We start from the raw sequence: 20,792 nt of genomic DNA, 5'->3' as shown, positions 1-20,792 counted from the left end.
ATGCTGTGAAACATACTTCCTTCTGGATAAAAAGTTAAACAGATGTAGTGATTACCTGTCTGAGTATTTCTCCCCATAATTTGCATCACAAATCATGCCTCATCCTCCTGTGCTCCAAGGAATAGTCCCAGCTTTCTCAACCTCACCCTATAAATCAGACCCTCTAGTCCTGGCTACATCCTCGTAAATCTTCTCTGTGCCTTTCCAGCTTGACAACATGCACACGTTGGATAATTGGATTCAGAGTCTGTGCATTACGGCAGCTGTGTAGGTAAGAACTGCAGATGCTGGGTTAAACCAAAGACAGACACAAAAAGCTGGAGGAACTCAGTGATTCAAACACATCTCTGGAGAAAAGTAATAGTTGACGTTTTGACTTGAGACCCTTCTTCAGACCCTATCTAGCTTTTTGTGGCTATCTTCAATATGCCAGCTTGCTGGTTAAGTTTCTGACTCTGGGCTAATGCTCTGGGCTGACAACCTGAAGACAAGTTTGAATCTAACTGCATGCACGTAAGCCCCAATATAACATTAAGGCCTTCAGTGAAACAGGAATGGATGATATGCTGTGAAACATACTTCCTTCTGGATAAAAGTATAAACAGATGTAGTGATTACCTGTCTGAGTATTTCTCCCCATAATTACATCACAAATCAGAGTTGAAGAGAAATACAAAGTATTGGTTGGGATAAACATAGTGAGAGAGCAAAATTACAATGATTAGACAGACCTTCATGTAATGTATCGAGGACTTTTAGGCGATGCATGGAGGATGGAGATGGGACAAGGCTTAGCAAGTGATATGTGGATAGAGATGAGGGAGGGGAGTTGATTGGTAGATGGTTAGCCAGAGGCCAGAGGTGAAAAGACAAAAAAAGTGTAAGAAAAGGAGAGATGTATAGAAGAGGAGTGAAATGTGAAGCCAGTGGAAGGAATATAGATAGGTGGATGGGAGAGGGGGGGAAAGGGTCAAAAGAAGAAAAATTGAGGACTTAATGGCAAGGCTGCTTTCTCAAAGAGAGATAAGAGAATACTGTGTTTGGGGAAAGGGAGAGACAGTGGTGTCTGCTTCATGATTAATTCTTTGTGAGAGCTGCACAGAGCTGGTCAGGGGAGTCATAGAGGCATAGATTCATACAGCATGGAAACAGGCCCTTTGACCCATTTTGCCCACACTGGCCAACATGTTCCACCTACACTAGTCCCACCTGCCTGCATTTGGCCCATATCCTTCTAAGCCTGTCCTAAGCATGTACCTGTCTATATGTTTCTTAAACATCGCGATAGTACCTGCCTCAACTACTCCGGTAGCTCGTTCCATACACCCACCACGATTTGGGAGGCAGAGCAATGACTCCAGGATTGCTTGGCATTGTTCAAGGACTCGGTAATGGACCTGAACGAATACGCCACGGTTGTTACCGTCTTCATAAGGAAATGAGCTGAGGAGTGAGTCTCCACAAAATCCATCCAAGTGTTCACCTACCTGAAGCTTACAATTGTGGTGGTCCGTTATCCTCTGAGGACCACCCTTGAAGACTGAAACAGGTGAATTTATTATGGGGAACAAGGAAATGGCAGATGAGTTGAAGAGGTACTTTGGATCCATCTTCACTAAGGAAGACACAAACAATATCCCTGATGTGCTAGTGGCCAGAAGATCTAGGGTGGTGGAGGAACTGAAGGTAATTCACATTCGGCAGGAAATGGTGTTGGGTAGACTGTTGGGACTGAAGGCTGATAAATCCCCAGGGCATGATGGTCTGCATTGCAGGGTACTTAAGGAAGTGGCTCTAGAAATCGTGGACACATTGGTGATAATTTTCCAATGTTCTATAGATTTTGGATCATTGGTGTGACAGGGTTTGCATGCCATTACTTCCTACAAGGCGAGATCCAATGAGAGTGAGGCATTACTGCCGGATGAGCCCAATGCATTCTATGTATGCTTCGATAGGGAGAAGACTGATGTTCCTTCTTGGGCCCCGATAACCCCCCCCCCCCCCCCCCCCACCACCAATGGTTTTGCAATTTCAGTCACCAACGCCAACATCAGAAGATCTTTCAGGATGGTGAACCCTTGGAAAGCATCAGGACCTGATGATGTACATGGGCCCTGTTCTTAGAAACTGTGCAGACCAACTGGCTGCAGTTTTTGCCGCCATCGTCAACCTCTCATTAATGAAGTCTGAGGTTTCCACCTGCTTTAAATGAGCATCAATAATACCAGTGCATAAGAAGAGTAAGGTGATGTGCCTCAATGACTAATGACCAGTGGCACTAATGTTTGTGGTGATTAAGTGCTTTGAGAGGTTGGATATGGCGCATATCAACTCCTACCTCAGCAAGAACCTGGACCCACAACAATTTGCTTACCACCACAATAGATGCACTGGACCACTTAGACAATAAAGGCACCTACATCAGGCTGTTTGTAGACTACAGATTGATGTCCAATACTACCATCCCCTCCAAATCCATTACCAAGCTCAGGGAACTGGGTCTGTGCATCCCTTGGCAACTGGATCCTCTATTTCCTCATCAACAGAACACAATTGGAATGAATTGGCTGCAACACTTCCCCCTCAATAACCATCAGCACGGAGGCCACTCAATCCTGCTTGCTCAGTCCCCAGCTCTACTCACACTATCCGTAACCGTGTTAGTTGAACACAATTCAAAATCCATCATTAAATGCACTGGCGGAACCACTGTTGTTGGACGAATTACGGATAATGATGAGTCAGGGTATAGGAAGGAGATTGATTATCTAATGAAATAGTGCCAGAACCTTGTCAGTAAAACCAAAGACCTGCCAAAGAAAGGCAGAGGATCCACAAACCTGTCTTCATTGACCTTCAGTGGTGAAAAGTGTCTACAACTTCAAGTTCCTGAGCATGCATATCTCTGAAGAAGCCCATCAATGCCTCTACTTTATTAGAAGGTTTAGGAGACTTGGTATGTCAACAAATACTTTCTTCAACTTCTACAGGTGTACAGAGCATATTAACTGGTTGCATTATGGCTCGGTAAATAGAAAGCCCAGGAATGAAGGAGATTACAAAACGATGAACGCAGCCTGCTCCATCATGCCACCTTCAAATGCGCTGTCTCAAATAGGCAGCCAGCATAATCAGCACCCTCACCACCCTGGCCACCCTCACCACCCTGGCCACCCTCACCACCCTGGCCACCCTCACCACCCTGGCCACCCTCACCACCCTGGCCAAGCTCTTATTTCACTCCTGCCATCGAAAGTAAGATATCGGAGTCTGAAAACTATAATATCCAAGTTCAGAAATAGGTTCTTCCCAACGACCATCAGACATTTGAAGATTACGAATCCAACTAAACTCTGAACTATGATCTCGCCTTGGTTGTACTAGGTTCAGACTTTGAACTTCTTTTATGTTTGTTTATTATATTATCTATAGAGTACTGTGTTTACAAACCTGTTGTGTTGATGCAAGTAAAGAGCCAGTCCCACTTGCCAATTTTTTCGGTGACTGCCAGCATCATTGACTGACGTATCAGGTCACCGAAAAATTTGCGCCGTGATGCGGCGTGACGATGTATAATGAGGGGTGGTTTTCCAAGTGTCACAACATTTGTTTTGTCGCCACTGGATTTTGAAATGTTCAAAATCTTTTGGGAACACTGAAATGACGCCGGCAGTTGCCGAAAACATTGCGAAGTGGGATAGGCCCTTAAGAATTTCACTGTTCCATTTCAGTACATACCACAATAAAACACTTTTGACTCTTGGCATCCAGGTGCCTGGTATATCAACCTTTCTAAATAGAATAAACCGAGCAAGGAGGTAGTTCTTGGTGTTTCATGTGCTTTTGTTGGTGAAACACCGACAAAATAAACATTATCATTCAAAGGAGGCAAGATTTATATTAGTTATTGACCCATATTTGCTTTTAATATGGTAATAAATTAATATATACAATGCTTTTACTGACATATTATCATGAAAAATTACTGCCTTTCCAATGCTATGCTACGAATACAAATCAATAAAACACAAAATAAATCTCTGAAACTAAGTGTCAATATTTTCTGCTGAAATTAATATAATTACAACTTGAATTTTGCCAATTTCAGTAATGTACTTGGGAACTAAACATTACAAAGGGACTTTGACAGTCTGAGTACTACGATCTATGGACACATTCATTGTCGGGAAATGTGAAGTTATGCACTTTGATACTGAAAAAGACATAATATAATTTTAATGGCATGAATATAGGACATGCAGAGGGGATATGGATTAAATATCCCTGCACAGAAATCACAAAAAGCACTTGAACATTGATAACAAAAAGTGAGAAAGATATCAAATAAAATGATGGCTTATATATCATAGAAAATGGAAATCAAATGTGTGAGAATAACTTTTCAATGGTAGTATTTTTCACTCCAATGGAACAATACTTAGCCTTAAATCAAGTGTACTGGTATTGGAAGTGATATATTACAGTCTTATTTGAATTATCTTGTGTTTAAAATATTACATTTACAGTCAGGTTAAAAAAACTTGGTTTGACTTCCCTTGTGTTCAAAAGGATTAAAGCTTAATCAAATCAAAATCAAAATAAGAAATGATTCACTGAGGCAAAATACTGTGGATGCTGCATGTATAAATACAACAGAAAATGCTGTAAATATTCAGTAGGACAGAGATCACCAATGAAGAGAGAATTAAATTTGCAGGCAAAAAAATCTGTCTCCAGAAATGCTGCTAATGTGATTTGACTGAGTGGGAGAAGATTATTTTGTCAATGGGGCAATCTAGCACAAGAGGGCATCATAATATTTGTGCTGAGAAAAAAAAAAAGCCAAAATAATCTCTCTTCATGCAAATAGTGGAAATCTGGAACAAGTTTTTCCAAATGGTGGTAGATTTTCAAGATAAGAAATTAATGTTAGCATCAAAGTTTGTGGGAAATAGGCTGATAAACAGAGTTAAAGATCTATGCTGAATGGTGGGGTGGTATCAAGGATTTCTATATTTTATCCGTCCCTAAAACCCTATGCTGTCAATGTACTTACACATTGCTGATGTAATTCCCTTCATTTAGACCCAATGAGCTTTGGTGATAATATAACATTTCATTCACTATTTTATTTGCACTCAATATAAATGCATGAATTCCAGGAATATATTTGATGGAATTATTTGGTAATCTATGACATCTGAAATAAATAACTGAAAACAATTGATTCTTAATAACCTAAAGGTAAGAAGAAGAATTTCATCTCTCAAAGGGCTGCAGATAATAAGTAATAAAATACATTCAAGGTTAAACTAGATTCGTCTACATTTTTTAGACTCTAATGTATAGTGATTATGCAGAAAAATGGATCTGCCTTGAATCAGGGAACAGTGAGTCTTTTATTATCAAAATTTTACTCACATTAGATGCAAAATGGAGGAAACTATAATTGAATATCCACATGTATTCGTTGAAGAAATTGTTAAGCATGACAGTAGCATTGTAGACTGGAGTTAATGCTCACAAGCAGATGTTAAGAACTTAAGAGTTCCTAACCTGCTGTTATGTATCTGAATACAGAGCGCTGGATGAACAAAGTGGGTCAGGCACAATCCGAGGAAGGTGATGTTTCAGTTTGAGACTCTTCTTCAGACTGATTGTAGTAGGGGGAAGAAAGCTGGAGAGGAAAGGTCAGGGGTGGGACAGACTCTGGAAAATGATGTAGATGCAGGTTAGGGAGGTTAATTTGACAGATGGGTGGAGTAAGTGACAAAGGAGATAAAAACATGTTAGGTAAAGAGAGAAGAGGAATGAAATAGAGAGGAGTGAAATGTAAAGCCAGAGGGAGGGAAATGGGTGGAAGGGGACGGGGGAAGTGCAAAAAGTGCGTTAAAATGGAAATGAGGGATTCAGGGATGCTAGCTGAATGTACAAAGGAGGGAACAGGGACAAGGTGATGGGGGAGAGTAGGGGGTGGGGGAAGAGTGTGGAGGGGTGGTGGGGGGGGGGGGGGTGCAGGGGGTGAGTGTGGGAGAAATGGTGTGCACCAGGTTTGGGGGAAAGGGTTACGCACTGGGGTGGGAGAGAGAGGGGCGGGGTATATTATTTGAAATTAGAGAATTCAATGTTCACATCATTGGGTTGTGAGCTTCCCAGGTGGAATATGAAGTGCTGTTCCTCCAGTTTGTATGTGGCCTCACTCTGACAGAGGAGACCAAATATAGAAGGTTCGGTATGGGAATTTAAGATAAGGGGAGTTAATATGGTTAGTACCCAGGAGATCTAAAAAATTCTAGCATTTGCAGTTTATTTATCTCTGGTGTAACTTCTCTCCATGTGACTAGTTTGCAGAGTGACAATCCCCTTCCCAGATATATGTTACCCAGGCAGTTGTGAACAGTGAGCATCATGGAGATGCAAGTAGAAATGAGAGGATTGGGTTATTGAAGAAATGGGGATATAATTGGAGTCATGTTTCCAAAGGGAAATATAGCTTTGAGAGAAAAAAAATAACAAATAAGTGTTCAACCTATTAATATTTCTGGTCCCTATCAGAGAACAGATTGATGGTACTTTACCTTGTCCACATGGTGCACTACATTCTGTCCAAGCTCCGTATTTCCAGAAGAACTCTGGCTGCCCAATTCTGTTCTCTTCTTCTGTATCTTTCTTGATTGTGTATTCATATCGGATTCCAGGGTTTGTCTCTTGAAACAGTAGCTAGATATTGGAATTCCAATGTTAGAGGTTCCAATGAAAAATCACACTTTCACTTTGTAACATTGAGCATGTTTCGTACATGAGAAAAAAGCAGAAAATGCTGAAACATTCAGCGGGTCAGGCAGCTACTTTGGAAAGAGAAACAAAGTTAAGGGCCTGTCCCACTGTACGAGGTAATTCAAGAGTTCTCCCGAGTTTTCCCGATTCGAACTCAGAGAATTACGGTAATAGCCGTTCGTAGGTACTCTGGGCTGAAAAAACTTCACGAGCTTACCGCGTTTCCCGAGAACCTGCCTTTAGCGTTTTCGAGTCGTTAAGAGACGTCCTGACCTCCGACGTACCCGCTACTTACATTCTATGTCCTTACCACGAGTTTGATTTTTTTTTTAAACTCGGGAGAACTCTTGGGTAAACTCGTATAGTGGGACAGGCCCTTTAATGCTTCATGTCAAAGATGCTCCATCAGAATTAGGTAACTCTAGAATCATTTCCATGGATGAAATTAGCACTCTCAGATCTACTCATGTTCATCTGAATTAGCAAAATTGAGATGTGTCACTTCTTGGAAGATCCCCCTTCCCATTTCCATATAAATCTGAAGGTCTGAAGAAGGGTCTCAACCCAAAACATCACCCATTCCTTCTCTATCGGGAGATGCTGCCTGGCCCGCTGAGTTACTCCAGCATTTTGTGTCTACCTCCCTTATCAACCTTTCTGTCCATTGTGAGAATGAGGGCACACACTAATTGGAAGAACAGCACCTCATATTGGATATTGAACCTCGCTTGGATCACATACAATCCATCACTGAACATTGAATTCTCCAATTTTAGGTAACAACACATCCATCCCTTTTTCGCCTTTCTCTTCCCAGTGCCTCACTTGGATGCACATCCTTTTCTCCCAGTGTCTTGATCCCTTTGCCATTCATCCATCCCCTTCCACTTAATTCACTTCCTCTGGCTTCACAATGTACTCCTCATCTTTCTCCTTTAGTCTTAGTTTAGTGTAGTTTAGAGATACAGCGTGGAAACAGGCCCTTTGGCCCACCGAGTCCGTGCCGACCAGCGATCCCTGTACACAAGCACTATCCTGCAAATTAGGGACAATTTATAATTTTAATCAACAAACAATTAATCTACAAACCTGTCCGCATTTGGAGTATGGGAGGAGACCAGAGCACCGGGAGCAAACCCACGTGGTCACTCCGTATAGACAACACCTGTAATCTTGATCGAACTCGGGTTTCTGGTGCTGTAAGGCAGCAACTCTACCGCTGCTCCACCATGCTGCCATTTTCTTTTCATCTCTTGACATTGTCCACACATCTCCCTCATGTGTTTCATCCTATCTGTTGCCAGGCCTTGTACTGCCCGCCACCTTTTTTCTCTGTTTTCTCCCCCCCCCCCCCAATTGAAGGAGGATATCAACCTGAAAGGCCACCTATCCATGGCTTCCAGCCATGCTCCTTGACTTCCTGTATTACTCCAGCTTATTACTCCTCACATGCTTCCAGATTGAGAAACAGGCTTCCACCTTTTGCTTCCTACCATGAAGCATGTATCCAGTTAGCCAACTTTCCCTGAATCCCATAGTGTCTAACCTTCTGGAGCAGCTTTGCATGTGGAACCTTTCCAACCCTTGCTGAAGTCCATTTAGACTATATCCACAACACTGCCCTCATCAACTTTCTTGGTTACTTCTTCAAAATACTCAATCAAATTAGTGAGTCATGATCTCTCAAGCACAAAACCATGGTGGCTATTCCTAATCCAAATGCATGTATAGCTTATTCCTCAGAATCTTTTTTTTTTTTCAATTCAACTTTATTGTCATTGCACAAATACTGAGTATGGGTACAACGAAATGCAGTTTTGCGTCAGTCCGTAGTAGTGCAATATAGAAATTTTTTAAAAAAAGGATACAGAACAATAAAAAATACAGAATAATTAAACAATGGGGACGGAGGGACCGGAGGAATCTATCGGCGGGACTCCGAGTTCAGCAATGCGACGGTATGATTGTAGAAGCTGTTCCTCATCCTACTGGTACGAGACCTGAGGCTCCTGTACCGCCTCCCTGATGGGAGGAGGGCAAACAGTCCATGGTTGGGGTGGGAGGGGTCTTTAATGATCTTCCCAGCTCGTTTCAGACACCGTTTTCGGTGGAGGGCACCCATGGCAGGGAGCGGGGCACCGATGATGTGCTGCGCGGTTTTCACCACCCGTTGTAGTGCCTTCCTGTCCGCAACAGTGCAGCTGCTGTACCATACCGTGAAGCAGGCTGGTTCTGGCTGGTTTCAAAATTAAAATGTATTGAATGTTTGGAAAAGAAAATCTTGAAGTTACATGATACCTTTCAGAATCCTGAGGTCTTTCAAATTATTTGAGAATTAGTTGATGTTGAGGCATAGTTTTCATTGTTGCTTTGACATGAGTAAATTCCTTCTGAAACATTGAAGTGAAAGTCATAGCATTTTTGAATCTTCTTCAGTAACATTTCTACCAAAGGTGTTATGCTTACTGGTCAAGAGTTTCCAGTTATTATTCTCAGACCTTCTTAAATGGAGGCACCTTACCCATGTCTACTGATGATTCATATATCTCAGCCAGCACTCCTACAAATTATTCTCTAACTTTCGATAGTATCCTTGGATATATCTGATCAGGCCCAGGTGATTAATCTACCTTCACACATCTTAGGACATTCAACACCACCTCAACTGCTAAACTATCGTCAAAACATAACCAAAAGCTTTCCGAAGTTCCCTTGTCTTTTTCCAGATTAAAAACAGAGGAGAAATATTCATTTAGGATCTTTCCCATCTCCCAGAATAGTTGAGCACTTTGGATTTTGAGGAGCCCTATTCTATCTCCTGTTCCCTTAAAATGCTTATAAAATCTCTTTGGATTCTCCTTAGTCTTATTTGCCAGAGCAATTCATGGCCACTTTTTGCCTTCCTGGTTTCCCTCTTAAGGATGCTCTACAATCCCCTGTACTCCTCTATGGATATATGTGATCCCAGTTGTCTGCACCTAACACATGCTTCCTTTTTCCTGATCAGAGCTTCAATAGTTAAATGCTGCAGAACACTCTCACTATGTACAGTTTAAGTTTAAAGCCTGTATTAAGGTCTGGAACTGGCAGTAAAGTCTATACAATCTTACAGCATGGAAACAATTTTGGGTGTTGAACAATTTTGAAAAATATTTTTTAACTTCCACCAAGAAAAAATGCTATGACTTTCACTTCAATGTTTCAGAAGGAATTTACTCATGTCAAAGCAACAATGAAAACTATGCCTCAACATCAACTAATTCTCAAATAATTTGAAAGACCTCAGGATTCTGAAAGGTATCATGTAACTTCAAGATTTTCTTTTCCAAACATTCAATACATTTTAATTTTGAAACCAGCCAGAATTTTGCATGCACCTTTTGATATATACTGCTGATTGAAATTATGTTTTCATAGCAGATCTTAACAGGTTTCTTAATTACTCTTACTGTAAAGAATTGATATTAATTTGATCAATATAGTTTAGTGTATTAAATACAAAATAAAAGGAATAAATATATTTGGTGCTAATCTTATGAACATCAATACAACATAAATAGAACACACTATTAAGTTTCTATTATATTGAGAAAAAAATCACTCCTTTGCATTACCCGAGGATATTTCCCAGTACATTTACAATATACACCAAATACACTTTTACCTATTTCACTATTTTCTAGGGTTTTCAAGTCAGAGTTACCTGAATCCAAACAGGTTCTTTTGTTGGTCCTGGAGCAGTTAGATTTTCCAGATTGCCATTTCTTTCATATTTAAATGTTGTTCCCGCTGCTTTGTAGTCTCCGTTCCACTGAATAATAAACCCTCCATTGAGAAAATATTTATTTGGATCTTCACTTCTCAAGGCTAAGAAATTCCCTGCTTCAGTTATTTCTTCCACTCGAATATCACGTGCTCCTTCAGGAATCAGACCCACATCTACATAACCTGCAAGTAGAAACAGAAAAATCTGGATAGGTAATCTGAATAGAAAACATTCTGAAGAAGGATCCTGACCCAAAGTGATGTTGGTATTGACTGAAGAAGGGTCTCGACCCGAAACGTCACCCATTCCTTCTATTCTGAGATGCTGTCCGTCCCACTGAGTTACTCCAGCATTTTATGTCTATCCAAAATGTCGTTTGTTCATTCCTTCTACAGACTCTGCCTGACTGTTTCAGTTCTTAGTGTTTTGGTAAACATCTGCTTCTTTTTTCACACAGATCTTGCCTGGGCTGCTTCTCCAGCATTTTCTATTTTATTTTACAGTTCATTAGGTTTCTTGCATGATCATATTTAGGCTTTATTAGATTTCGGGTAGACTGGGAAGGATATCACTGCATCGGAGATGATGCAATGTAGATTCACTAGATTGAGTCCTTGCAGGCATTGTTGTCCCATGAGGAGAGATTGCTTGAGATTGACATGCAATGGACACTCCCCTGTGTGCCTGGGTCCTGGACTTTCTCTCCGCCAGGCCCCAGGTGGTCAAGATGGGGAGGCCTACATCCAACCCCCTCACCCTGAACACAGGATCCCCGCCCGCCCAGGGTTGCGTCCTTAGCCCCCTACTGTACTCCCTGTACGCACATGACTGTGTGGCCAGGTTCCGCTCTAACTCCATCATGAAGTTTGCTGATGACACTGTGGTGGTGGGCCTCATTTCTGATAACGATAGGGAGGCCTACCAGGAGGAGGTGGCTGATCTGGCACTCTGGTGTTAGAACAACAGTCTCCTCTTGCATGTCACTAAAACTAAGGAGCTGATTGTGGACGTTAGGAGGGCACAACATCCGAGGACGTACACGCTACTGGAGATAAATGGGACTACTGAGGACAGGGTGAGCTGCTTTAAATACCTGGGAGTCCACATCACAGAGGATCTGACATGGACTACACACACTGCCGCACTGGTGAGTAAGGCAAGGCAGCGCCTTTACCACCTTAGGCAGCTGAGGAAATTCAGAGTCTCTCTGAGGATCCATCAGTGCTTCTACTCTGGGGTTGTAGAAAACATATTGTCCGGCAACATCATAATCTGGTTTGGGAACAGCTCTGCCCAGGACAGGAAGGCTCTGCAGAGAACAATGCTTTCCCCCCTGCAAGACCTATACAGTAGGAGGTGCAGATCCAGAGCCAGCAACATTATGGGGGACCCCTACCACCCCAGCAATGGACTGTTCCAGCTGCTACAGTCAGGCAAACGCCTCCACTGTCATGCTGCGAAAACAGAGAGGATGAGACAGAGTTTCTTCCCACCGGCCATCAGGACTGTAAACTCTTATCTCACCAAGGACTAATTTACTGTACTAATTTACTGTTGTGTTGTGTCTTTTAAAATTGTATTTCTAACATGTAAATACTGATTCTGTTCTATTCTGTTCTGTTATTTTTGCACATTCCGCAGGCATTGCCACTTTCATTTCACTGCACATCTTGTATGTGTATGTGACAAATAAAGTTGACTTGACTTGGAGTTCAGAAGAATGAAAAGTGTTCTCGCTGAGTTCCATAGGATTCAATGATACAACAGCTGCTGAAAGGTAGTTTCCTCTCTTTATCCTGGTTTCAAGATAAAGGAGGCAGTCATTCACATCTGGGGTTAGGAAGACATTTCTTCACATTAATTGGAAAATCAGGGAAGAAACCAAGTGCAAGATGCAAAGCCTCAAGATGTGATAATGTGAGCATGAGTAGGAGGTGGAGACAGACAGAGGACACTGAGAAGCACTGAGACACAATGTTCCATAATGGGTATGTAAGATCACTAAACACAGTACAGAAACAAGGAACTGCAGATGCTGGTTAATACAGTCTGAAGAAGGGGCTGGACTGGAAATGTCACCTATCCATGCTCTCCAGAAATGCTGCCTGACCAGCTGATTTACTCCAGCACTTTGTGTCCTTCTGTGCACCAAACACAGTGTTGAGAAAGGTGGTGAAGTTTCACTGCCACCTATTTAAAAGGAACTTGAGAACTATTGGTACCTTAACGGAGACATGCATTTAACTCCTGATTGACCAACACAAAAATGAGCAGAGTTCTTCCAGCGTGCTATGAGAAACCATTGGACCTTACCAAAAGTACCTTTAAAAACAAAGAACTGGTTGCAGGAACATGTATTTACTAATGAAAGTGAACGACAATCTGGTCCCTCAATGAAGTCCCAAAGAGAATCAATTGTCCAGTTGCTGATAAATTCAGAGCTATACTCCATCATGTGTTGAGTGAAAATTGTCAACATAGAGTTAATTGCATTGATTAGGTTCAGGCTATGATTTCATAAAGGATAAACTGGACAAAGAAGTGATAATCACAAAGGTAGAGGTGTGCATCAATCTTTTGCATCATAAGAAGTAGGGGTTGAGACACACCCAGGCAATTTTGCAGCGGCTATGGCAAATTTGATCAAAGTGCAAAGATGGGGTCAACACATGGGTGAGTTGCAACTATAAATCAGATTATTAATTGCAAGCAAGATGTGGTTAGTTAAGAGTTAAAAGCGATATAAGTTCATTGAAGTCAAAAGCTGCATGATAGTTTATAATAGTTGTACCATTTATTTTCGTAAAATATTAGTTAGAGAGTCATAGAGTGATACAACATGGAAAAAGGCCCTTTGGCCCAACATGCCCACAACAGCCAACATGTACACCAGTCCCACCTGCTTGCGTTTGGTCCATATCCCCCCAAACGTGTCCTATCCATATACCTGTCTAACTGTTTCTTAAACGTTGGGATAGTCCCTGCCTCTACAACCTCCTCTGGCAGCTTGTTCTGTACACCCACAACCCTCTGTGTGAAAAAGTTACCCCTCAGATTCCTATTAAATCTTTTACCCTTCACCTTGAACACTTGTCCTCGATTCACCTACTCTGGGCAAGAGCATCGACCTGATCTATTCCTTTCATGATTTTATACACCTCAAAAAGATTACCCCTCATCCTCCTGCACTCCAAGGAATAGTCCCAGCCTACTCAACGTCTTCCAATAGCTCATACCCTCTAGTCCTGGCTAATCCTTGTAAATATTCTCTATAACCTTTCCAGCTTGACAACATCTTTCCTATTATATAGTGCTCAGAACTGAACACACATAATATGAACATGTGATATTTTATCACATAAATCTTTTTTGTAGTTTCTTGTTAAATATGTTACATTACTTGCTGTATACTTCTCCGTGGATGGTCACCTTGTCATGGTGGAGAAGCTTGTGTGGACCTGAGACCCTGAGAGCGATGCCGTCTGGAGCAATGCTCCTGGCAGGGCCACCCATGGCGGTAAGGTCGAGGGGGAGGTCTCTGACAAAGTGCAATCCAACCAAGACCTCATCGGTAGAACAGGTGGAGGATGATGGCTGACCTTAGTGGAACGTCACAACGGCTGGGAAGGCTGTTGATGGCTGCAGCAGAAAAGGGTCTCCGGTTGTCTTGCCAACGGATCGATGCCACCGGATCCATGCCACCGGATCCAGACCCAGATCTGTCAAGGATGGCTGTCTGTGCAACAGTCTCCCCACGTTAAACAAAGTCACGCACAGGCATCCTCCATATAGGGAATAACACCCTGGAGACTCCCATGGTCAGCCATGACTGAAGGGGGCCTAAGAGACTTGCTGTATTTTATATTATATTAATCATCAAGTTATTTAATTTCAATAAACTTATAAAAGGAGGTCTGAGTTGTGTTGTTGTATGAGTCCCATGGCTAGATATATCCGTACAGAGTGACTGAGAGCTGAAGACAGTTTAAAGATATCAGGGAGAACTAATGACAGAGTGTGACCAATGTGACACTGTGGTGAAAAGATAGAGGTTCACATGCACCTCTTCCAACCTCGTCTGCATTTAGTGTTCCCGGTATGGCTTCCTTTACATGACGAGTCCAAGCATAGACTAGGTAACCACCAAGCCCTGCTGGATCTCCTGGTTGCAAACTATTTTTACTCCCCTTTCTTTTCCCACAATGACCTTTCTATTCTGGGCCTCCTCCATTGCCAGAGTAAGGACACATGCAAACTGGGAAAACGGTACTTGATACTTGGGAACCGTACAACCCAAAAGCATGAACGTTGAATTCTACAATTTCAAGTAATACACAATCCAAACTCTTCTCTCTCCCATGCCTCTCCAGTCCCGGTGCACACATATTTTCCCCAACCTCTCCCTTTACATCGGCCACCCTTTCTCCTCCTGTCCCTTTCTCCTCCTCGGTATGCTCGTCTCCATTCCTGATTCCCACAACATCCCTTTCACCCACTTCCATCCCTTTCTCCTCTTCCACCCATATCCCTCCCCTTCAGCTTTACAATTCATTCCTCCTCTTCTTTCCTTATCTGAAACCTTTCTGTCTTTTTTTCACATCTAGGTTGTCACTTACTCCACCCATATGCTATTTGCACACACCCCCTCCTCCCGGCAGCTGTATCCACCTATCACTTGCCAGGCATTTTCCCGCCCCCACCTCTCTGTATCTACAGTATCTTTCCTTCTCCGTCAATTCGAAGATGGGCCCAGAACTGAAATGTCGCCTGTCCATTCACTCCAGAAATGCTGCCTAACCATTGTGAAACTCCAGCACATTTTTTTTGCTCAAAAGTCCAACAGTTCCTTGTGACTCCTCATTTGAAAAAGCGACCTGTATGGTTGTTAACCTGCAGGCAAAGAACGCAGCCGTTAGTGCAGGGGCATGGAGAGAAGGATAAAATGTCATGAGATGATTGAAATTTAAAAAATCGATTAATTGTAAAAAGAAACGAATGGCATGTCAAAGAAAATGATGCACAGCTGCTAGGACCCCCCACCTCATAAATCTTCAGAAGCAACATGCAGCGCTTCATGAAAAGGATGTCATAATAGCGAGATCAATGAATTAATTATCAGGGAAAGAAGCAGTGAAGGAAAGGCTGACAAGTGCATCACAGGCAAGGGATGGAAAAATAACAACCTTCACACTAAAAAAAATTCAGAGATTAAATGCAATGGGTGGCAGTCAGGAAAAGAATATGCAGGAAAAGAATATGCAGGATTTTTTTCAAAATCATTTGATCAGTGAAGCTGATAATCCAAACTGACAAATGAGGAGAGCATTTTGAAGGCACAATCAAAGATTAAAAGGATCGTGACAGGATGCAGAGATAGATTTTATTAAACTTCTTCCAATTTTCAACAGGGGGAATAAATATTGTCAAATCACTGAAAGATAACAATATCTGTGCTCTTGTTAGTAGCTCTTCAGAATAGAAGGCAGGAGTGGAAGATAACTCGCCCACATGTGTGAGGGAACTGAGAGGACCTTTGAAGAAATTTTAAACTGAAGGTACTTGGGACACTGGCAGAATATATCAAGCCAATTATATGAATTTAAGATGCAAAACTACAAGAATGTAGGTAAGGAACGAAGGAACCAAGAAGGTAAGACCACATCTGGAGTATTGTGTACATTTTAGTCGCCTAATTTGAGGAAGGACATCCTTGTGATTGAGGCAGTGTAGGTTCACGAGGAATGGTGGGACTGTCATATGAGGAAAGATTGAAAAGACTAGGCTTGTATTCACTGGAGTTTAGAAAGATGAGGGGGGATCTTATAGAAACATATAAAATTCTAAAAGGACTGGACAAGCTAGATGCAGGAAAAATGGTCCCAATGTTTGGTGAGTCCAGAACCAGGGGCCACAGTCTTAGAATAAAGGGGGAGGCCATTTAAGACTGAGGTGAGAAACAATTTGTGGAATTCCCTGCCACAGAGGGCAGTGGAGGCCAAATCACTGGATGGATTTAAGAGAGAGTTAGATAAAGCTCTAGGGGCTAGTGGAATCAAAGGATATGGGGAGAAGGCAGGCACGGGTTATTGATTGGGGACGATCAGCCATGATCACAATGAATGGCGGTGCTGGCATGAAGGGCCGAATGGCCTCGTCCTGCACCTATTTTCTATGTTTCTATGTCACATGAACATTTATAGGATACTATGAAGGACAGTATAATCTTGTGGAAAACTGAAAGTTGAATTGTTTACACTGCACCCTACTCACAAAAAAAGTAAAATGGTTTCATTTCAATCAGGTAAAACTATAATAACCTGAGAGGCGCCAATGAAAGGTGCAAGTGACCATTTGAATCTGGTAAAATGGTAGATGCAAGAGAATGCCCTCAACAACTGCCTTTTAACTCCTCTTCATTCTTCAAATTAAAGGTGTAGCCATGGGCACTCACAGTCGACTGACATTACTACAAAGTCACCAATTCCCACAGTTATCTGGTCTATACCTCCTCCCATTCTGCCTCTTGCAAAGATACTATCCCCTGCTCTCAATTTATCTACCTTTGCCGCATCTGCTCCCAGTATGAGGCTTTCTATTCTAGGACACCCGAGATGTCCTCATTCTTTAGTAAACATTGTATCCCCCCTGCTGTCATAGATGGAACCCTCACTGAACCAGATCACCCCCTCCCCAGGTACTTCCACTGCAACTGTAAGAGAAGTAACACCTGTCCCTAAACTTCCTCTCTCACCTCCATCCAGGGACACCAGCAGTCCTTCCAGGTGAGGCAGGTGAGACAGAGGTCCACATGCACCTCCTCTAACCTCATCGACTGCAACCTGTGTTCCCGATGCGACCTCCTGTATATCGGCGAGACTAGCGTAGACTCGGCGACCGTTTTGTTGAACATGTTCTCGGTCTGCTAAGGCCGACAGGATCTCAGCTAATCGAGATCCGGTTGTAATTCTTGATAATCATCTTCACTCCCTATAAGATCTATTTTAGTGTTATCTGCAAAGTTACTAATATATTCCCATCCAAATTGTTGATATAAAGGCAAACAGCAGTGGGCCATGCACCGATCACTGAGGATAGTCACAAAAAAGCTGAACATAGCGAGACAGGTAGCATCTCTGGAGAGAAGGAATGGGTGATGTTTCAGTCTGAAGAAGGGTCTCCACTCGAAATGTCACCCATTCCTGCTCTCCAGAGATGCTGCCTGTCCCATAGAATTACTCCAGATTGTTGTGCCTATTTTCGTTTTAAAGCAGCATCTGAAGTTCCTTCCTACCGATACCTGAGGCACACCACTAGACCTCTAATCCGTTAAACGCCCTTCCACCACCACTCTCTGCTCTGTTATATTAAGCCAATGCTGTACCCAGTTTGATAGCTCTCCCTGGATCCCATGCAAACCAAACTTCCAGCGCAGCCAACCATGTGGAACCTTAACAAAAGGCCTTGCTGAAGTCCATCTAAATGGACTAAAAATTACTATCTAAATGGTGTAGTCAGATTACTATCTAAATGGTGTCAAGTTGGGAAAGGAGGAAGTACAACGGGATCTGGGGGGTCCTTGTTCATCAGTCAATTAAAGTAAGCATGCAGGTACAGCAGGCAGTGAAGAAACCGAATGGCATGTTGGCCTTTATAACAAGAGGAGTTGAGTATAGGAGCAAAGAAGTCCTTCTGCAATTGTATAGGGCCCTAGTGAGACCACACCTGGAGTATTGTGTGCAGTTTTGGTCTCCTGATTTGAGGAAGGACATTCTTGCTATTGAGGGAGTGTAGGTTAACACGGTTAATTCCCGGGGCGTCGGGACTGTCATATGCTGAGAGAATGGAGCGGCTGGGCTGGGCTAAACTCTGGAGTTTAGAAGGATGAGAGTGGATCTTATAGAAACATATAAGGTTATTGAGGGTTTGGACATGCTAGATGCAGGAAACATGTTCCCGATGTTGGGAGAGTCCAGAACCAGGGGCCACAGTTTAAGAATAAGGGGTAAGCCATTTAGAACAGAGATGAGGAAACAATATTTCTCATAGAGAGCTGTGAGTCTGTGGAATTCTCTGCCTCAGAGGGCGGCGGAAGCCGGTTCTCTGGATACTTTTAAGAGAGAGCTAGATAGGGCTCTTAAAGATAGCGGAGTCAGGAGATATGGGGAGAAGGCAGGAACGGCGTAATGATTGGAGATGATCAGCCATGATCACATTAAATGGCGGTGCAGGCTCGAAGGGCCGAATGGCCTACTCCTGCACCTATTGTCTATTGTCCCCTACAGCCCTTGGGGGTTAACCAAGTCAACCTTCTTGGTTCCTTCGTCAAAAAACTGGATCTCCCAGGCACAAAACCATACTGACTAATCAACCCATGTCTAGCCAAATGTATATATTCAGTTTAGTTTAGTTTAGTTTAGTTCATTATTATTATCACGTGTACCGAAATACAGTGACAAGCTTTTGTTGCATGCTATCCAGTCTGCAGAAAGACTATACATGATTACAATCATGTGTACAAATATAGGGGAAAAGGTTATAATGCTTAGAGCAAGATAAATCCTGATCAGCTTTGAAGGGCTTTTGGATTTGAATGGCTTTGAGGGAAAAGAAACTAAAGATAAATGACAAAATAAAACCTGATGGTTGAACAGAGAAGAGCTTAGAAATGGAACATGTATAGGTCAGGTTTGGAGGGATTTGGACAAAACGCAGGCAGGTGGGACTAGTGTAGCTGAGACATGTTGGCCAGTGTGAGCAAGTTGGGCCAAAGGGCCACACTATTTATACTCTATGACTCTAAATACACTGGGAAAGAAGTCGGAAGCTGAACTGTATAATGTGCACTTAAATAGAAGTGGATACTGAGGAGCATTAAGCAACCAGTGCCACGTCTCCTGCGGGACTCAAAGACAAAGTTAAACCAAGAATGAGGTGCATGAGCTCAGAGGCAAAAGCATGGAAAGATGATTGGAGATGTGTGCGGAGTACAGGGTAATTTTTTATGGGAGTCTCAGATCCATAAAATATCCGAAATGACCAGGTTAATGAAGACGGCAGAACTGATGGGCTGAAGATTATTGATTTCAGCATTTGGCATGATTGCCTTATAGTTCTGTGATTCAATGCACAATGATTAGTAGGTGAGTTAGCAACAGGATACAATATTTGATCTAAGCTCCCTCGGGGGAAAAAAAAGATTTTGATTCACTATCATTTCAGACAGATTGATATAAAAATTCATTCATGTATATATTTGCTCAAGTGTCATGTGTTCAAAGAGTTAACACTTTCAGTTAGCTAGCTGATGATTTACATGGATAAGAATGAAGAAGTCAAAAGATTATCTGCATTTCTGCTTTTAACAGTAGTAGCAAATTATTTTTTTGCTCTAGTAAATTTTGCGAACTTAAAATTATTCTGCAAGAATCAAGTTTAGTCTACTTACTGTCAGCTGTTCTGTCCATCAAAATAGCAGGAAAGGTTAATTCAAGGACATATATTTAAGGTTCCGGTGTCTCACCATAAGAGAAGCTTATAAGGACCACTTTTAACAGCGCTTTCAAGGCTAAAATATCTCAGCTGTGGGCAAGTTGAACATGAGCTAAAATACAATTTTGCTTTTGCTTAGACAAAACACATCTTGATAAAGGAAATCTTGCAAAGGACAGCCTGCCAAAAATTGCTCACAATAATCTAAATGCGGCGGTACACAAAAATGCTGGAGAAACTCAGCGGGTGCAGCAGCATCTATGGAGCGAAGGAAATAGGCGACGTTTCAGGCCGAAACCCTTCTTCAGATGCGGCCTTACCAGCGCCTTATAGAGCCTCAGTATTTCATCCCTATTTTTTGTTTACAAGCCCTCTTGAAATAAATGCTCGCATTGAGCTCGTTTTCTTTACTGCCGATTCGACTTGTAGATTAACTTTTTGGGAATCCTGCACTCCCAAGTCCCATTGCTCTTCGATTTCTGGATTCTCTCCCCTTTTAGAAAATAGTCTATGCCTTTATTCCGACTACCAAAATGCATGACTCTACACTTTGCTACACTAGAATCCATCTGCCACTTCTCTGCCCACTCTCCCAACCTGTTGAGGTCCTTCTGCAGAGTCTCTGCTTTCTCAACACTACCTGCCCCTCCACCTATTTTCGTATCATCTGCAAACTGGCCTTCCACCTATTTTCGTATCATCCGCAAATCAATATGCCCATGCTTAAGATTTACTCTATCGCTTTTAATTGAACACA

The 20,792-nt window shown here is 42.3% G+C and overlaps 1 protein-coding gene across 1 annotated transcript in view; it reads right to left on the bottom strand.

The window, feature by feature from the left end:
- The window catches only part of adamts12 (ADAM metallopeptidase with thrombospondin type 1 motif 12), a 596,791-nt gene that overhangs the window by 134,978 nt on the left and 441,021 nt on the right, over positions 1 to 20,792 (bottom strand). The window contains exons 15-16 of the mRNA XM_033032714.1: positions 10,484 to 10,728; positions 6,582 to 6,723 (exon numbers count right to left, since the gene is read on the bottom strand). Of these exons, the coding sequence (XP_032888605.1) occupies positions 6,582 to 6,723; positions 10,484 to 10,728 (387 nt within the window). The remainder of the gene's footprint in view (positions 1 to 6,581; positions 6,724 to 10,483; positions 10,729 to 20,792) is intronic.

The sequence above is a fragment of the Amblyraja radiata genome, chromosome 1 (assembly GCF_010909765.2).
Source record: "Amblyraja radiata isolate CabotCenter1 chromosome 1, sAmbRad1.1.pri, whole genome shotgun sequence".
Lineage (NCBI taxonomy): Eukaryota > Metazoa > Chordata > Chondrichthyes > Rajiformes > Rajidae > Amblyraja > Amblyraja radiata.
The sequence above is the reverse complement of the archived record's forward strand: the minus strand, read 5'-3'. Positions and strand labels throughout refer to the sequence as shown.